At 39.7% G+C, this 17,662-nt stretch overlaps 1 protein-coding gene across 4 annotated transcripts in view; it reads left to right on the top strand.

Annotated features, from left to right (window-relative positions):
• Positions 1 to 17,662, top strand: part of LOC149261751 (vacuolar protein sorting-associated protein, putative (DUF1162)) — a 528,477-nt gene that overhangs the window by 272,349 nt on the left and 238,466 nt on the right. For all 4 annotated transcript variants that reach the window (XM_089422755.1, XM_089422751.1, XM_089422743.1 and 1 more), the window contains 4 exons: positions 1,371 to 1,464; positions 2,069 to 2,223; positions 2,425 to 2,480; positions 2,791 to 3,004. In XM_089422755.1, coding sequence (XP_089278881.1) covers positions 1,371 to 1,464; positions 2,069 to 2,223; positions 2,425 to 2,480; positions 2,791 to 3,004 — 519 coding nt within the window. The remainder of the gene's footprint in view (positions 1 to 1,370; positions 1,465 to 2,068; positions 2,224 to 2,424; positions 2,481 to 2,790; positions 3,005 to 17,662) is intronic.

Raw genomic sequence — 17,662 nt, 5'->3', positions numbered from 1 at the left:
ACAGTTTTGTTGCTTCATCGTCTTACTGAAGTGCACCGCCTAGGGATGTGTGCATGAGTGGATGGATAAGATGGAATGTCAAAACCCTAGGGCACATTGGAATTAGTCTTCTCTATTCAACTTAAGGCTCAAGTAACTCCACAAGCCTCACCCTAGTGGATAAGGATAAAGAATGAATGAGGTTTAGCATGTGTGAACAAGGCTAAATTAAGGCTAGGATGAATTGGCTTTCTGTCATGTGCTTTTGTCCCGACATATGTGCCAAAGTTGGAAAAAGTGAAACTTAGGAAAAAAGGCCTTAATGAATGATTAGAACAATAAAGTACTAATATGCTAATTTAGGCAGGTTAAGGATTTTAAATTTTAGTTAAAAAATCGTAAATCAGCTAGGCATGTGCTCACACTGAAAAAATTGAAAATATGGGACTTTGATGGTTAATATTATTTAAAACTTATGGAATTATAGATGAAGTGTACCATGTGCATTCTACGACATGGAATGAAGGGGTATGTGGGTATGAAAGTGTACTTTACTTGGGTGAAATGTGAAATGTGTTGTGATACACAAATCACCTAGGCAAAATGGTGGATTGTATATGTGAAGTGATTTTCACCTTTGCAAAAGTGATGACATGCTCGCAATAGATAATTTGCCTACGTAAAACTATCAAAACTACATTAATATGAATGGAACTAGGTAAATGCATCACCATGTTAGACGACAAACACGCAACATGAAGTGACAATGACTAGGATATGACTAGGTGACCACCACAATAAAGATATCTAAAGAAAAAGATACACCCCTGGAGCAACCTCCACTAACATTCGATCATTTTGAAGGGTAAAATGATCCTATCAATCTGCAGAAGACCATTTACCAATCATGTGAACATAAGGGGTAATAGTATCAAAATAGTATATCTTCTTAGGGATGCCCCAAAAAAGCAAGTGGAAACGTGGGCACTTGTGCAAGGCCAGGGAAGCATATGCCATTGGAAGCATTCATTTCTTATCTCTTGGAATATAATGTGTTCACTTGCATTCCTTTTGAATTTTTGTTAACTTTGTTTAACAAAATAGCTTTGTGTTTAACAATTTTACTCCTATCTTAATTGCCGTTTTGTATAGTTCTTGGTGCCAGAGCACCATACCAATATTCTTGCTGAGGTGTTATCTTTTCTAAATTGTCTAATTTGAGGTTTCCCTTTGTCTTTTTTATTCTGCCTTGTGATTAACCTGTATGTGGTTAAGCTTGTTTTGGATCTACTGCAGCCTTAAGAAATATTTAAGACTTTTTTTAGAGTCCTGTGCTTTTTACATTTGGTGATGGTTTATTCATGGAAAATCTTTTTGTGGTGTCATGCAGGTTCTAAACAACACGGGTTTGGACCTTCTTTGTCATTTTGATGATAGCATAGAGGCAAAGATTGCTGCATGGCAGTCCGAGTCATTTCTTACAAGGTTCATATTGTTTTTCAGTGTCCTGACATTCCTGCTATCTTTTTTAGAAAAAGGAGATCGACATGCTTTCATTCTGAGTGATATAGCTTGTTGGTTGTTCTCTTTTATATGCTGTAATGCCTTGTGATTTTCTTTGAACACATGTTTTTGTTCCTTCTAATTTATAGGAAAACAAATCGAAATACAATGTGGCAATGTACAGGAAGAGAGGGTGTGAGTTTAAAAGCACAGACTCCAGATTGTATGTTTTGAAAATAACCAAATTCTTTCTCCTGTGATGTTGAATTCCTCTCCATTAAGGGGGTTCTTATGCTGATGTTTTTAGCTTTTGTGGACTGTTACATTCCTGGTTCTCATGTTGTTTGTATGCTGTAATCATCTTGATTTTTGTTATACTTAATTGTTCATGAAGCATTTTCAAAATGAAAAGTCCTAGATGGATGGAATGTTACTTGACATTAATTTCAGAGGCATGCTGGTCATATTTGGAATAGTACTTTGAAAATTGCTAGGATGTATATCTGTCCTTGACCTTCAAATTTGGAATTTTGGAATTTGATGGCAAAATTGAGTACTTATAATCCATGTTCAATTTGTGTGCAAGGTATATGGTGTCAAGAAAAGACCCACATCCGAAGAGTTCAATGCAAATGAGCTGGCAACTTGTCAAGTCTGGCATGGTTTCATCAACTCCAGTTCAGATATCTCTGGAACAACTTGGAGTTACAACCCTGAGAACACGCTTAGAGTCCAGACAATGTATATACTACATTTTGATCAGTATTAGATCCATCAATATCTGTGATATATGTGGTTTGCAATATGTTCAGCTCTTACCATGTTACTGCTTTCTCATGGAATAAGAAATGCTTAGATTGAACTCTTATTTAATAATGTTCTATTGAATCTTCAAGGTGAAAATTTTCTGATATAGTGTCAAAATGTTTCATTGTTTAACAGCCAAGAAGAGCGGTCCTGGGCCGTTAGTGGTTGTTGATGTTTCCAAAGAGAACGAGGTAATTGCATAGAATTCATAAAAGTTTGCATTCTTGATAAATTGGGATTTCTTTGTTGTTCAATCTTTTGAGAGTTAGTTACTTAGCTAGAATATCAAATTTGATATATTTCTTATTAATATTGGGAATCATAGATAGCGATATTATGATAATATTTTATTAGGGTTGAGAATGAAAAATTTCATGACACTAATAAGCCATGCAAGGATGTAATTCCCTATGGCCGTGCTGGGGTGAAAACTCATTGAAAAGGCTTAATCTTTTTCTTGTTTTTTGCCAAAAGTAGGCTAACTACAGCCTTTTTTCCTAGGATGGCCTCTCTGTCACTGTTTCCCCCATGGTACGTATACATAATAAAAGTGGTTGTTTACTAGAGCTGCGCTGTCGACGGCCAAAACAAAGGGAGGATGGTGGTGCAACAGTTTGTCTCAAACATGGAGATATTATTGATGATTCAATTGGAGCCTTTGATGCTTTTGATATGTCTGGTGAATCGAAAAGGGCATTAGTATCTTTTGGTCTAGGTAAGCTTGGCTATTTATTTTGGGGGACATATTCTTTTGAATGCACTTTAGTTGCTAAAAGGTAAAAAGGATCAATTCTTCTATGCTATTTGTGCATGATGTTAGATTTTTAAAGCAATCTTTTCTTCATTGGAATGTAGCTTGTTTGTTTATTTGGAAGAAAATGCCATCATCCACAGCCAATGGTGTTCTCTTTTCTTTATCTAGATTCATATATGGATTTGGCCTTTTGATTGACCTCTATATATGCTACTGCTATGAATAATTTAATACTAGAAGAAACAAAAACATTTTAGAAATTAGCTTATTGTTGCTCACTCTATATCTGTGGTACCACTCTTCTCTTTCACTGGTTTTCACTGGTTTTCTAATGTCAATAAATAATCTAGAATATGTTCCTTTGTTTGGTACCTATATATCTACAATCTTATGTTTCACATATTTTCCACTTCCTGATTAAGTGATGAGCTATTCTTTGCACATTATAAATATCCAAAATCAGAAACAATAAACTGAATACAAGCCGTATTAGCCTAAGTTATTGGAATTCCTTTAGAATTTGGTGGATAATTTCTAGTGTGCATACGTACATATCTCAATGCATGAATTAGTAACTCATTCTGTATTTTCATTAACAAAAAAAAAAGGTTTATTTTTAAGACAAACTTTTCAATCCTATCAACAAGCCTTCCTAGAAATAATTAATTTGGTATAATAATGAAAGTTTTTCAAGTATTTACCACCTGTCCTGTCATTACAACTAGTACGTCCTTTGATAAGAATGTCATAGAATTTACCTCTACTTGCATAAACATTGTAATTACAAATCCGGCTTCTTTCATTTTCTGAAGATGCTTTAGGACCAATGATGATTAAAGGTTTATTTAGTTGATTCTGTGAGCAAACCTGTAAAATTAAACTTTCTATGGTAAACCGTAAAGTAAATCAGTTGAACAGAATAATAAAACATCATATCCATTGAAAATATATTTTAATTTATTTGAAAAAAATTCATAACTTACACAATTTTGTCAATTCGTTGTCATTGTCGTCCATATTTTCCCGACTTTCTCCAGAGTCTGATTTGGGACCCCAACAGAGTTATTTTTTAGTTTGACTTCTGTGACACTAATCATGAGTAAAACAAGTCTTGAACAAAATTAACCACCATTTATCATTTTTGTCTGCAAATCCATTGAAATTCTAACACAATATTGGTGACTATAAGAATTTAGAATGCAGATTTCCACAGCTGGATGTATTCTTATTGTTCTTTTGGAAGGAACCATGTAAGGGATTTTTATCTAACAGGTTTTGGGCGAACACTTTACCATCATCAGTGAAAGAGCACTTAGCTGTCATGTCCCTTCTCAAACGCATTTGTAATAGGGTGTTACAACACAATTTTGCATAATTTTGGCTAAGGAAGAGAACCCATCATTTTTGACTTAGGGACTTAGGAGGCAATTTGACTTAATTGGTTGCTAGTGGAATGTGGGGGCCACCCACATGGGAATTTGAATTGGTCCATTCAAATAGCTTGGAGGGAAAGTCGAATAGGTGGATGGAGGGGCCCACATGAGGCAAGGGAGGCCCAAGGAGTTATTAGGAGGGAGCAACTCTCATTTTGGGATTCATTCTTACACCTTGCAATCAAAATTACTTAATTGTTTGCTTTGCTATTTAACCGAGTCAACCGACTGTTTAGCCACGAATCTCTCAAGTGGGAGATTCAACCTCTACTTCGAGGGACCATCCATGCCTGCGCTAGAGAGATAGTTACATAAGTATCGCAGGAGTTCCGGGAGTGTGTTACAACACTATTATTCAGCCACAACAGGGAGTGCATATTTCTGGCTAGCTGGAGAATACGCAGGGGGAGTTTGGAGCTATCAGTGATCAAGCATTTGCCGGGAGAGTTAGAGGATTGGGAGAGCAGCAAAGGGCCAACCTTTCTTGTGAGTTTTGGAGCCAGCAGAGCCAACATCCCAGCAGTTCGAATTACTAGGCTTGGGGACAACGTAGAGGGCTAGTCCAGCAATTTCGTGGAGCTAAGGAGTAGGTGCCATAGGCCGGAAGCCCATTCGGGAAGTCAGGAGATTGATAACAGAGGTCAGCCCAACATTTTGGGTCCATTTCCAGGAGGATTTACAGATAGATTCCAGCAGGTTGAGTTTTGCAGTTGCAACTGAAGCTGGGCTCCAAGGGGGTCAAATTTCAGAAGTCTAAACCAACCAAATTCCTTCGTGGGTTTTTCTGGGTTTTCTAAGAGGAGTCCATGGTTAAAATTTCAGAATTTTCCGGATGCTATTTGGGCTTGAAATCCTAATTCTTATAATAGGGCGAATTGCTAGTTAGCTGAGGAGTTTGCACCATTTTGTAGGTTCGACTTTGGTTCGGAGATAGGCCAAACTCTTTCTGGGCTTTTGTGGGTTTTGGTCAAGGAGCTTGAGGTTAAATTTGCAGCATTTTTTGAGCATTAGAGGTGGAGTTTCTTGCAGTCCCTTTCCAGCCAACAGTGTAGTTTTCTGGGCAGCGCAAAGCATTAAAGCAGTCATTTCCAACATTTGAGATCATTGTATTATCACCTGGGTTCTGTCACGCTTGCCATTGAGGCAAGCCCATGTTCATTCTGTTATACTATTGTACTTGCTCCATTGATTAATAAAATGGCTCAACTGGTTCTTACTTCTGGTGTTTTTATGAGCATTTGCTGATTGTTTAAAATTTATGTGTTTTAAATTGTTTTTTCTTTGAATATCACTGTTTATTTAAGTTTGGAACATTACATTGGTATTAGAGCATGATCTTGGCCAAGTTGGGAAATTAGCCAGAAGATCATGGAAGCTTTGGGTATGAGTGCACAGTGACGGGTGAAACCAGAGACAAACCCATGGCTCAAGGGAAATCCAATATGCAGAAATTCTGGGGTAGAATTCATTGGGACGATGAGAGGTTGGCCCAGTTGAGGAGGGTGACAAACCAAACCCATCCTCACCCTTACAACAAAGATGTTAGAGGTGAGCAGGCCGTGGGGGTGCAACCATCTACATCGTGTGGGGAAAGTCGACCAGATCAGGGCACCAGATCTCCTAAAAAGGAGCAGACAGGACAAAGACGGTTAGAGGGTGAGACCAAGGGGCACTTTTGCTGGTGGAGACTTGGCTTTAGATATCAGGAGCCTGAGGAGGAGGTTGAGCATGATGTTGAGAGCCCACATGATGGTGAGGAGCACATCAATATACCCGGTGTGGTGCAAGAGTCACCTTTATTAGAGACCTCTTTGATAGCCCCAGTTGACACCCTGGTGGAGAGGATAGAGCCTACTCGCATAGAGCCATTTGTTGAGGGGGTGCCATCCCTAGACGAGATGCCAACAATTGCTGAGGTATCTGGAGCCGTGCTCGAGTTTACAGGTGATATATGCCCACGACAGTTCCATCAGTTTCAGGCCGACCTTCTAGCATTAAAAACAAAGGCCGCTTTAGTGCGAGAGGCAATTCTGCGGCAGAACGAGTTGGAGGGTATGAGAGCGGTCCATGGCCCAATTGACTCACGTTGGGGAGCAGTTCGATTCCCTATTGGTGCTGCTAGAGTGCATGTTGGAGCATGAGAGCAACCCTCTTCAGGCATACATAGACGGGACTGGCATCACTGTTAGGTTATCTTGGTCCATTGCATAGAGGGAGACAAAGCTACCTAGTCAGATTGTATGTATTGACGAGGATAGCGAAATGAGACGACCTGAGTTGCACAGGTTGCAACACCCGCATGCTGGGGTTGTTCTATGTGCGGGAGTTCATGCATTCGATCCCTTTCTTGGGGTTGGATGTTGAGAGATTCTGAATTGGTACTCGTTGGAGTGGACTATGGAGATGGTAGTGGACCTAGGTGGAGCTCAACAAGAGTTTCCAGGCACTAAGGATGCTAGAAGCCTTCACTGGCATTGGGATCTAGGAGGGAATACCTATCGTTTCCCATGTATGCCAGTTGACTACAACTGGGATGGTGCAGTTGACCTAGCAGTTGAGCATGCACATTCGCTAGGGGAGTCTCAGTCAGCGCCAGTGGTCGACCAGTTAATGGATAGACTCTTTTGGTTTTCTTGGTATGGCATTTGTACACGCGATCACTGGGTGATCAACATACTCTGGCAGGAGTTTGTCGGAGGAGGTGGCATTGGCAGGCCGCCAGATGGTGCCTTGCATGGAGTTTGGGGCTCTTCACTTTTGTGCGAAGCACAGAGGACGCAAAGGAGCGAAGCAATGGTGGCATCACTGCTGACACACAGGGAGAGTCACTTCTTGGATTTGGAGGGAAGATCCATTCATCGGCGGGGATAATGATGTGATGGTGGAGGTGATGATACTGATTGATTGTGGCTTGACACGTGGATACATAGCTCTAGGCCATCATATCCAGGGATGTGTGGGAGCATTTAGCATTGAGAAGTGGTCTACAGGAGGGCATGGAGATGCATGGTGGTGTGCTGTAATGTGTTGGACTGCGTTGCGGAGTGGGAGTGCCTCACATCGCGTTGAGTACATGTGGGGAGTGACAGGTACAATGACACAGTTAGGAATCAGGACAGTACAGGATGGCATAGTTGCAGCTGAGGGTATCCAACAATGTACAAGGGTAGGCCGCAGTGTACAGTGGCATGTCCAGGAGTACTAGGATGATCGGTGGTATGCAGAGGCATATGGTGCTGCACAACGAGGTATTGGAGTGTTGTCTCTAAGGACACCCATGGACGGAGATACTGGGCATACCGTTGGGTGTAGTTTACCCAGGATTGATGGGGACACAGATGATCAATACTTGACGGTATCCGCGGGGACTCACACTCCTGATCCTCTTCTAAGTCACTTACAGGAACGAGAGATCTGGTTGTTGTCCTTTGACCTCTGGACACGAGCAACAGGGGATGGGGAGATCACCCAAGATATTTGGATGACTCTTCCTATGATAGAGGGGAGACTTCTCAGCGGGACCATCGAGTTGGTGTGCGAGTTGACAGCCGCAGGTTGGGGGATGAGGTGATCACCGACATGGATGGCATATCATTCATCACTGATCCTATGCCTGGGGAGCTGGTCACAGGGGAGACATGTTTCACTCTTTCCACAGGGCATGTCTGTACCATGCATCAACAGAGGATACCGTGTACAACTGAGATAGTTGTCCAGTATGTATTCGGGTTCCCGACATTGTATTGACACATTCTCTAGGGGGTGGGTAGTCGAACCAGTGGCAATGGTTGGTAGGAGAAGGATGGATTTGCACACACTGAGTCGATTGTGTGTATCAGATACCCATCTATTGGTTGCATTCAGGGGGTAGTTATTTGGCACACGTGGTTTCCAGTGGTCATCAGTACTGCATAATGGTAGGCACCAGACAGTTTAGCATGCCTCAAATTAGTTCATCATGTAAGAAGCCTATATATGGGTGGCATGCAGGGACTAGAGATGAGGGCCAAAGGGATTCCATTAGTTGTCAGGGCTATGCCACAACAGGTTTGCCTATGGGATGTAGGGATTCAGTGGATCGATAGATCACTTGTGATGAGCATAGTCGTGGCAAAGAGTGATATAGTTCGCTCTTGGGATGACACATGGGGGTTCACAGAGGGTTTCATCATATGGGGAGGCAAACATGCTCTATTGCTGCATAGGTTTGGAGTTAGATTTGTATGGGTAGGCCTTGGTGACATGGAGATGCCCAGGCAGGATGTGTCTCGCTTGTTTTAGTATTCCACCATCGAGTTCCAAGAGAGGAGGATACTGTTTGTGCATGATGGGGAGTATGACATAGTCAGAGAAGTGCGACATCAGCATGGTGGCACCACTCTGGGACTAGCAGGGAACTGGGTTGTCACAACTCTTCACAACTCAATAACCTTTAGGGATGCACTGACTACTGCAGAGGGACAACATACAGATCTTCCATTGGGCTTTAGCGAGTCATTGATGGAGCAAGGGAATTTTGGTACTTGCACCGGGCAGGATAGAGAGTGGAGCGAGGGGAGCTTCATGTTGGATAGGATGGCCTGGGATCCTGGTATTGAAGGATTATTTCATCTCAAGGCAATGTTGAGGTCAGGGACGATTCAGTGGTACATCTGGGACCTTGGCACATGTTGCAGTGACAGTGGGGAGCAATAGTTAGAGAGGATGCTCGTTCAAGCATTGCTTGAGGACAAGCAATTTTTGGAGCATTGGAAGAACTTGCCAGATGAGGATGCCACCTGGGAGGGTGAGCACATATTGGAGCACCCAACTTTGAGGTTGCTTGAGGGCAAGCAACATTTGGGAGGGGAGGACTGTCATGTCCCTTCTCAAACACATTTGTAACAGGGTGTTGCTACACAATTTTGCACAATTTTGGCTAAGGAAGAGAACCCATCATTTTTGACTTAGGGACTTAAGAGGCAATTTGACTTAATTTGGTTGCTAGTGGAAGGTGGGGGCCACCCACTTGGAAATTCGAATTGGGCCATTTGAATAGCTTGGAATGAAAGTCAAATAGGTGGATGGAGGGATCCACATGAGGCAAGGGAGGCCCAAGGAGTTATAAGGATGGAGAAACTCTCATTTTGGGATTCATTCTTACACCTTGCAATCAAAATTACTTGATTGTTCGCTCTGCTGTTTAGCTGAGTCAACTGGCTGTTTAGGCACGAATCTCTCAAGCGGGAGATTCAACCTCTACTTTGGGGGACCATCCGTGCTTGCCCTAGAGAGGCAGTTCCATAAGTATTCCAGGAGTTCCAGGAGTGTTGCAACTTACAACACTACCATTCATCGACAACAGGGAGTATGTATTTCTGGCTTGTTAGAGAATACGCAGGGGGAGTTTGGAGATATCAGTGATCAAGCATTTTCTAGGAGAGTTAAAGGATTGCAAGAGCAACAAAGGGCCAACCTTTCTTGTGAGTCTTGGAGTTAGTAGAGCCAACATCCCAACAATTTGAATTACTGGGTTTGAGGGCAACGCAAAGGGCTAGTCCAACAATTTCGTGGAGCTAAGGAGTAGGTGCCATAGGCCGGAAACCCATCTTGGAAGTCAGGAGATTGATAGCAGAGGTCAGCCCAACACTTGGGGTCCATTTCCGGGAGGATTTATAGGCAGATTCCAATAGGCCAAGTTTAGCAGTTGCAGCTGAAGCTGGGCTCCAAGGAGGTCGAATTTCAGATGTCTTAACCAACCAAATTCCTTCATGGGTTTTTTCTGGGTTTTCTGAGAGGAGTCCGTTGTTAAAATATCAAAATTTTCTGGATGCTATTTGGGCCTGAAATCCTGGTTCTTATAATAGGGCAAATTGCTAGTTAGCTTGGGAATTCGCACCATTTTGTGGGTTCGACTTTGGCTCAGAGATGGGCCAAACCCTTCCTCGGTTTTTGTGGGTTTTGGTCAAGGAGCTTTGGGTTAACTGTGCAGCAATTTTCGAGCCTCGGAGGTGGAGTTTCTTGCAATCCCTTTCTAGCCAACAATGTAGTTCTCTGGGTAGCGCAAAGCATTAGAGGAGCAGTGATTTCCAACATTTGAGATCATTGTATTATCACCTGGGTTCTGTCACGCTTGCCATTGAGGCAAGCCCAGGTTCATTCCTCCATACTATTGTACTTGCTCCATTGATTAATAAAATGGCTCAGCTAGTTCTTACTTTTGGAGTTTTTATGAGCATTTGCTGATTGTTTAAAATATATGTGTCGTAAATCAAATTTGCTTTGCATATCACTGCTTATTTAAGTTTGGAACATTACATTCGTTGGCATTTGTGGAAATGACTGATTGTTGCCTTCCATCTTAAATGAGATTTGAGACTAAGTGCTAGCCTTTATTGAGGATGTTTTGGAAGAGAAGTCCAGGAACAACCTTTCCTTAATGATATATAGTTATTTGTTGTAGCATGAATATTTTTAACCATGCAGCTGTTATTGCTCAAATTGTATGTTAAGATGACAAAAGCTGCAACCCACATTGTACAATTTGAGTGTAACCTTGATAGGTCACCCATACCTTGTCTCTTAGGCCAACTCTCCTCCGACTTCAAGGGGGCTACCCTGAAGATCACTAGGGCTTAGACAATAAGGAGCAAGGTGAGATCATCCCCAATTGCAGAGAATGAATTGGGTTTTTGATTGAAAAGCAAAATAATGGTGATAGAGGCATGTCAAGGCCACGAATAATGCATATTCACTGAAGCAACAACCCCTTAATTGAAGTATCTTCAAATTTGGGCATCCCTTTGAGAACTCAAGAAGTCCAAATTCAGGTTCTCCGATATAATCCAGAATCAACAACCACACATTCCGAATAAAATTTCCAATGTAGCCAAGGCCTATTTCAATTCTCTAGTCATTAAGTACAATCCAAATCTCTTCAAGTTTTGGCACCCATGTAGTAGTGTGATGACCCCATGTAATATGCCCAATTTTGTGAGCATGGGAATTTTGCCCAATTTTGGTAATATTAAATAAAAGGGGCAAATATTGTTTTGGAGAAATGTGGTAAGTATTATTTTATTGGAGATTTCCAACAAATTATTATTTTATTAAAATGGAGGCAAAAGTCACTTAGTGAAAACTAGCCCCCACCAATAAAATAATAATAAAAAAGGGAGTCTAGAAGCATGGGGAGAAATTATAAAAGGAGGATGGACTCATTTGCTAACCATCTTTTGGCTGTTACACTTCATATTTCATCCTCTCCTGGAGTTGTTTAGCAGAAGGGCTAGAGTGTTGTTTAGCACCAAGAATTCCAAGCGGAATTCCATCCTCATTTAAGAGAAATTCGAGTGTCTCCCTAGTGAGGTAATTTGGGAGTCAAATTCAGGGCTTCCCTTGAGCTTTATTGCAGGATTTTGGCCAACTATGCACATTTCTTGGACACAAATAGATTTCATGGAGCATTCTTTGTATCAACAACAATGGGTTACGGGATTCCAGTTTTTGCAAAGAGATTTTCCTTGATTGGAGCTGGAGTTTGGTGACACTTTTGTAGGGCAGAGTTTGAGGAGATATTTGGGTCGAGTTTATCTATTTTTGTTGTGCGTAGAGCTCATTTGCTAAAACTTGTGCGGGAGAGAGGAGCAACATATTCTTGAAAGATTGGGGCTGGAGAAAAAGCCTATTTTTAGAGGAGAATTTGTGTGGAGTTTGGGTCGCTATTCAATAGTTGTTTGGAGTCGATTTGAGTAGAGCATTTTTAGGAGTGTGCAAAGTCTACCTGGCAAGGTCATTCGCACTTTTTGGAGTCATTTGGGTTAGCTGGAATTGGGCCAATCCCTTTTTGCGTTTTGTTCTGATTGGTGTGTAGAGGCTGGTGTTAATTTTTCAAAATTTTTTGAGCGATATATAGGGCAGAAATCCAGTAGGGTGTATATCCAGCTAGAGAGCCATTTGCACCTTTTGGGAGGGCTTCTTCATCATTTGGATTCAACCCAAACCATTTCTGGGTTTTTCTGGGTTTTGGGAGTGGAGTTTAGAGTTAAATTTTAAGAGAATTTTGAGGAGTATTAAACCCTAAGATCAACATTCCAGCGAACAAACAGTAGCAAATTATTTCAAAAATAGTGCACAGAACACTCCGAGACCATTTCTACCACTTGGGTTCGGGCCATTTTTCTAGGTTCTGCTCAGCTTGCTTAGAAAGCCCAGGTTCCAAAATTTCAATGCATTTTATGTGTTTTTTTTTTTATCACAAAATTAATAAAATGGCTCAGATTTTCTTGCCGGACATTTTGGTGTTTTAATCACTGTGTATGAGCTCCAATTTATTTTTTGTTCCTAGTCCATTGCTTGGTATTAGCTGTTAAATTCCAATTAGGAATATTATAGTGGTATCACAGCATGACCTTGGCTAGCTGTGGGGTAGCCAACAAGATCATGGAAGATTTGGCATGTATGCACAATGACAGGTGAAACCATAGGCAAACCAATGGCACAAGAAAGATTCAATATGCAAGAAATTTGTGCTGGAATCCACTGGAACGATGAGATGATGGCTTAGTCGAGGAAGGTGTCAGACTAAATCTATCCTCATCCTTACAACAAAGACACTAGAGATGCGTAGGCCATGGGGGTGCAACCATCTGCACCATGTGGGGAAATTCGACAGAATCAGGGCATTAGATCTCCTCAAAAGTAGGTAGGACAAAGACAGTTAGAGGTTGAGACTAGGAGCTGCTTTTGCTGGTGGAGATACTTTAGATATCAGAAGCCTGAGGAGGAGGTTGAACATGAGGCTGAGGGCACACAGGGTTTTGAGTATCATGTAGATATACCTAGTGGAACGCAGGAGTTACCCTTGTCGGAGATTCCTTTGATAGCTCTGGTTGACACCTCGGGGGGGACAATAGAGAATACACCCATAGGGCCATCCATTGACGAGGTGCCAGGAGACATAAAGGTGCCCACTGGTGAGGAGGTTCCATCCATTGTTGAGGTATCCATTGATGAGGTGTCCGTAGCCGTGTCCGAGTTTTCAAGTGATAGCAGCCACAACATGTTGATGACGTGCCAGGAGACATATCTATTGTTGATGAGGAGTCGATAGGTATAGAGGCATCTAGATCTATGACATAGTTTCCAGATGACAGTCACCTATAGCTGATTGGTGAGGATGTTTTGTATGATGGGTTGTTGAGGGGGGAATAGTTGGAGGGTCATGTTGAGGTCGTGATGGAAGAGGATTCACAATCGTCCTTTGGGCTAAACATTGACGAGGGGCAGTGCAAAGGGCACACATTGCAATTTCAACCCAGTTTACTTCAGAGGCACGTTGGTGGGGCTTTTAGCATTGTTAGCCAACCTCTGTGCATTAGACAAAGGGAGGTAGTGTTGTATAGACAGATCATAGCGGATGGCAAGGTGAGCAGGAGCGAGCAACTTGAGCGGAGTATGGCATAACATTAGCATGGAGGGCTTGTTCCATACACAGGAGCTTGTACATTCGATCTCTCCTTTGGGATTGGATAACGAGAGGTACTGCGAGTACGCAAAGGAGCATGATAGGAGGTTGCATACATCCATGGCCATAGTTCATCAAAGGCTGTGGATTACCAAAGGGGCTAGAGGGCTAGGCTATTGTTGGGATCCGGATGGGATTCCCCATCACATCATGGACTTAGTGATGGTGTTAGCAGGGTGGTGGATTGAGAGACTCATCACGCCCACGCTTTCAGGTCTCCATCAGATGTTTGGGTAGAATTAGTGACAAGATGGATTAACATGATAGTGGGTAGACACCGTGAGTTGTCATGGCAAGCTGGTCATACATGGGGTCTGTTGCCACCTCACTTGCATACCTAGTTAATGTGAGAAAAATCTTCAACCCCACAAGGTGTGGCTTAGTGACAAACTAAGAGATGGGGTTGTCGCCTATTCCCAATTCTCTTCGTTAAAACTCTCTCCTAGTTAATGCTAATAGGGGTGGTCCCTAATAAAGGTTAGTAAATGAAATGTGAATTTCTAGGAGATTAAGTTAAATGGAAAGCTTATCAACAATAGCAAACTTGATTACACAATATGAACAACTTTCAATAATTCATTCAAGAAAAATATGTTATCATAGACCAATGCTTAAACAATTAATTGCTCAAAGAAAATAACATGTACTTGCTCAAATGAAAATGTAATGACAAGCAATCTTGCAGAAGAGAACAATGTTAGATGAAATATGAAATGGCAGTTGTAAGATACCGATGGAATATTGTACTTGTAAAGAAATGTTCAAGTAAAAGATAATATCATTCAACAAACATGAGCTAAAGCATCAAGCCCTTTTTAGAGGGCTTATTTTTGACACTTTAAAATTTCTACCGTATTAAGCGTGGATAATTTTTTTCAGATGTCAGTGATTTTCATGCGGATTTTGAAAAACATCAACAATTTTTTTAAAGCATATTTTTGACACTTCAAATTTTCTTATGTATACACATACACATTTTTTTTTTAAATGTTGATTATTTAACCATTTTCCAAGTTGTCTTATTCATCTTCATGTTTTTCGTCCTAAGATATTTGTTTTTAAAGTGCTTTCGAAATTTTTGTTTTTTGTTTCCCTTTGCAATGTTTTTTATAATAAAATTCTTAATTTTTTTTTTGCCAAATTTAAAAATAATAATAAAGTTAATATTTTGAAGTTATGATTTATTTTTATATTTATATATCATTTTTTTTGTAAGCTTCAGTAGGACCCTCTCATTTTAGAGTTTTTACATGTCTGTTATTCACCCCATTTCCAGGGAGGGTAGCACAAGAATCGAACCCAAGATCTCCGGTTCGGTGAGACTTCATTTCCATGTCCATTGCCACTTGAGCTACCCCATGCGGACTATATTTATATATCGTTAATTAATATTTGAATACACAAAATGATTGTCGCTAAAAAATAATAATTTAAAAAATCGAAAAAAAAAATACACATTTTGCATAAAGATAGTATTGAAAAAATAAGTATTTCAGGACCTCTTCACTGAAAATGACATGTTAAATAAAAGATTTATGAGCAATTTGAATTAAAAAATTAGAAAAATAACAAATTTGATCACTTTTATAAAAGAATGATGACATTTGAATTTTTTTTTTAAAAATGATTTAGATAAAATTTTAAGTAAAAATAACTTAAAATAAATAAACTAAAATATACAATTTAAAAATACAATAAAAATAAAAATAAAAATTTAAAATAAAAAACACAATCAAATTATAAAAAAACCATTTAAAATAAAAAAACATATGAAAATGACATGTTAAATAAAAGATTTATGAGCAATTTGAATAAAAAAATTAGAAAAATAACAAATTTTATCAATTTTATAAAAGAATGATGACATTTGAAAAAATTTAAAAAAAATGATTTAGATAAAATTTTAAGTAAAAATAACTTAAAATAAATAAACTAAAATATACAATTTAAAAATACAATAAAAATAAAAATAAAAATTTAAAATAAAAAACACAATCGAATTATAAAAAAAACCATTTAAAATAAAAAAAACATAAAAAATAGAAGAATAATTAAAAAAACATTAAAAACTTTATATATATATATATATATATATATATATATATAAACAAATAATTATAAAAAACATTTAAAAAATTAGAAAACATAAATTTAAATTTTTTAAGAAAAATTATTATTAAAAAAAACAATTATAAAAAACATTTGAAACCATTAGAAAAAAATTATTAAATTAAAATATTTTAAGAAAAAATGAACATTATAAAAAAATTATAAAATATAAAAAAAACAATTATAAAAAACACTTAAACAAAAAAAAAAATTGCGACTCTTCAGGCAAGTGGGCGAAGGCAAGTGGGCGGGCCTTGGCCAATTCATGGAATCGGGTAAGCACCGCCTAGGGGCCCGAGGGGCCGCGTGGGTGGAGGTAGATGAGCTCCACTCGTGCATGTCCATGACCCCACAGGCCCCTAGGCGAGGCTCATCCAAAGGCCGCTGGGGAAGCTTGGTTGATTCTCAGAATTGGCCAGGCCGCGTCCAGGGGCCCAAGAGGTTGCAATTTTATTTTTATTTTTTTAAATATTCTTTATAATTGTTTTTATTTTATAATTTTTTATTTTATTTTATTTTTTTATTTCTTAAATTGTTTAAATTTAATTTTTTTAATGTTTTTTTTATTTTTTTCTTATTTATTTAAATATTTTTTATAATTGTTTTTTTTTAATGTTTTTTAATTTTAGTTTTTAAATGTTCTTTATTTTGTTATTTTGAATTCTCTTGAATACGTCTTGAGTGAGTCTAATGGTTAAGAACATGTGTTTTCTCCTAAGAGTTCACAACCTGAAGGGTTAGAGTATGTACGCTTTCGTAGGCTTAGCAGTCAAATCGCTGCGCGGAGGTGGGTCCCTTGTCCCACAAACAAGGGGGTATATACACCAATTTGGTGTCGAGCTTGATCATGACCTTAAAAATGGATAATAATAATAATAATAATAATTTTTTTTTTTCTCGGTAAATCTATTCTATTCTATTATATATAGGAAAACATTACAAACATAGAGTCAGATTGCCCAAGGCCGACTGTGGCTCTTTGGGCCAGGATTTCTCAGCACAATACCAGCCCTCGGAGGGGCAGTGCGACCAAACAGAACTACCTTCACAGTACAACATAACACGACAATGTATCCAGACCATACAAAATCATCCCGCGCAGGGGCACCGGAGCAAAAAAATGCATCCCTCGCAGGGGCATCAAAAGACTTATAGCAACATCCCTTACGGGCCATACAAACGTAGCCAAAGCAGACATAGACATATACATAAACCAGAGAGACATAGACAAAGATGTAAAACCGAAACCGGACCTGAACAATTATGGAGGACGATAGATTGAACCATTGGAGGTTATTCCTCCGGCTTCTCCTCGACAATTCTGCACCACCCATAATGCTCTGGGAAGGCGTCCCAATCTTCAACCATGTTCTTCTTGGAAGTCGACGCCTCCTGAGCCTGAGGGCGATTAGGAGTTTGCTCGGGTGCCCCCGCTGGTCTCTCCTCGTCGTCTTCCAAGCTTTCACCTGGGAGCTTCTCCTTACTGCGCGAACCACCTTCACCATCCTGAGTTTCCTCGATGAATAAAACCGAAATGTGTGCATTAATGCGAGGTTTGTCCATCGAGCTGCC

This window comes from Pinus tabuliformis, chromosome 6 (genome assembly GCF_031772625.1).
Source record: "Pinus tabuliformis cultivar Carrire ecotype Pingquan chromosome 6, CPIR1, whole genome shotgun sequence".
Taxonomy (NCBI): domain Eukaryota; kingdom Viridiplantae; phylum Streptophyta; class Pinopsida; order Pinales; family Pinaceae; genus Pinus; species Pinus tabuliformis.
The sequence above is the reverse complement of the archived record's forward strand: the minus strand, read 5'-3'. Positions and strand labels throughout refer to the sequence as shown.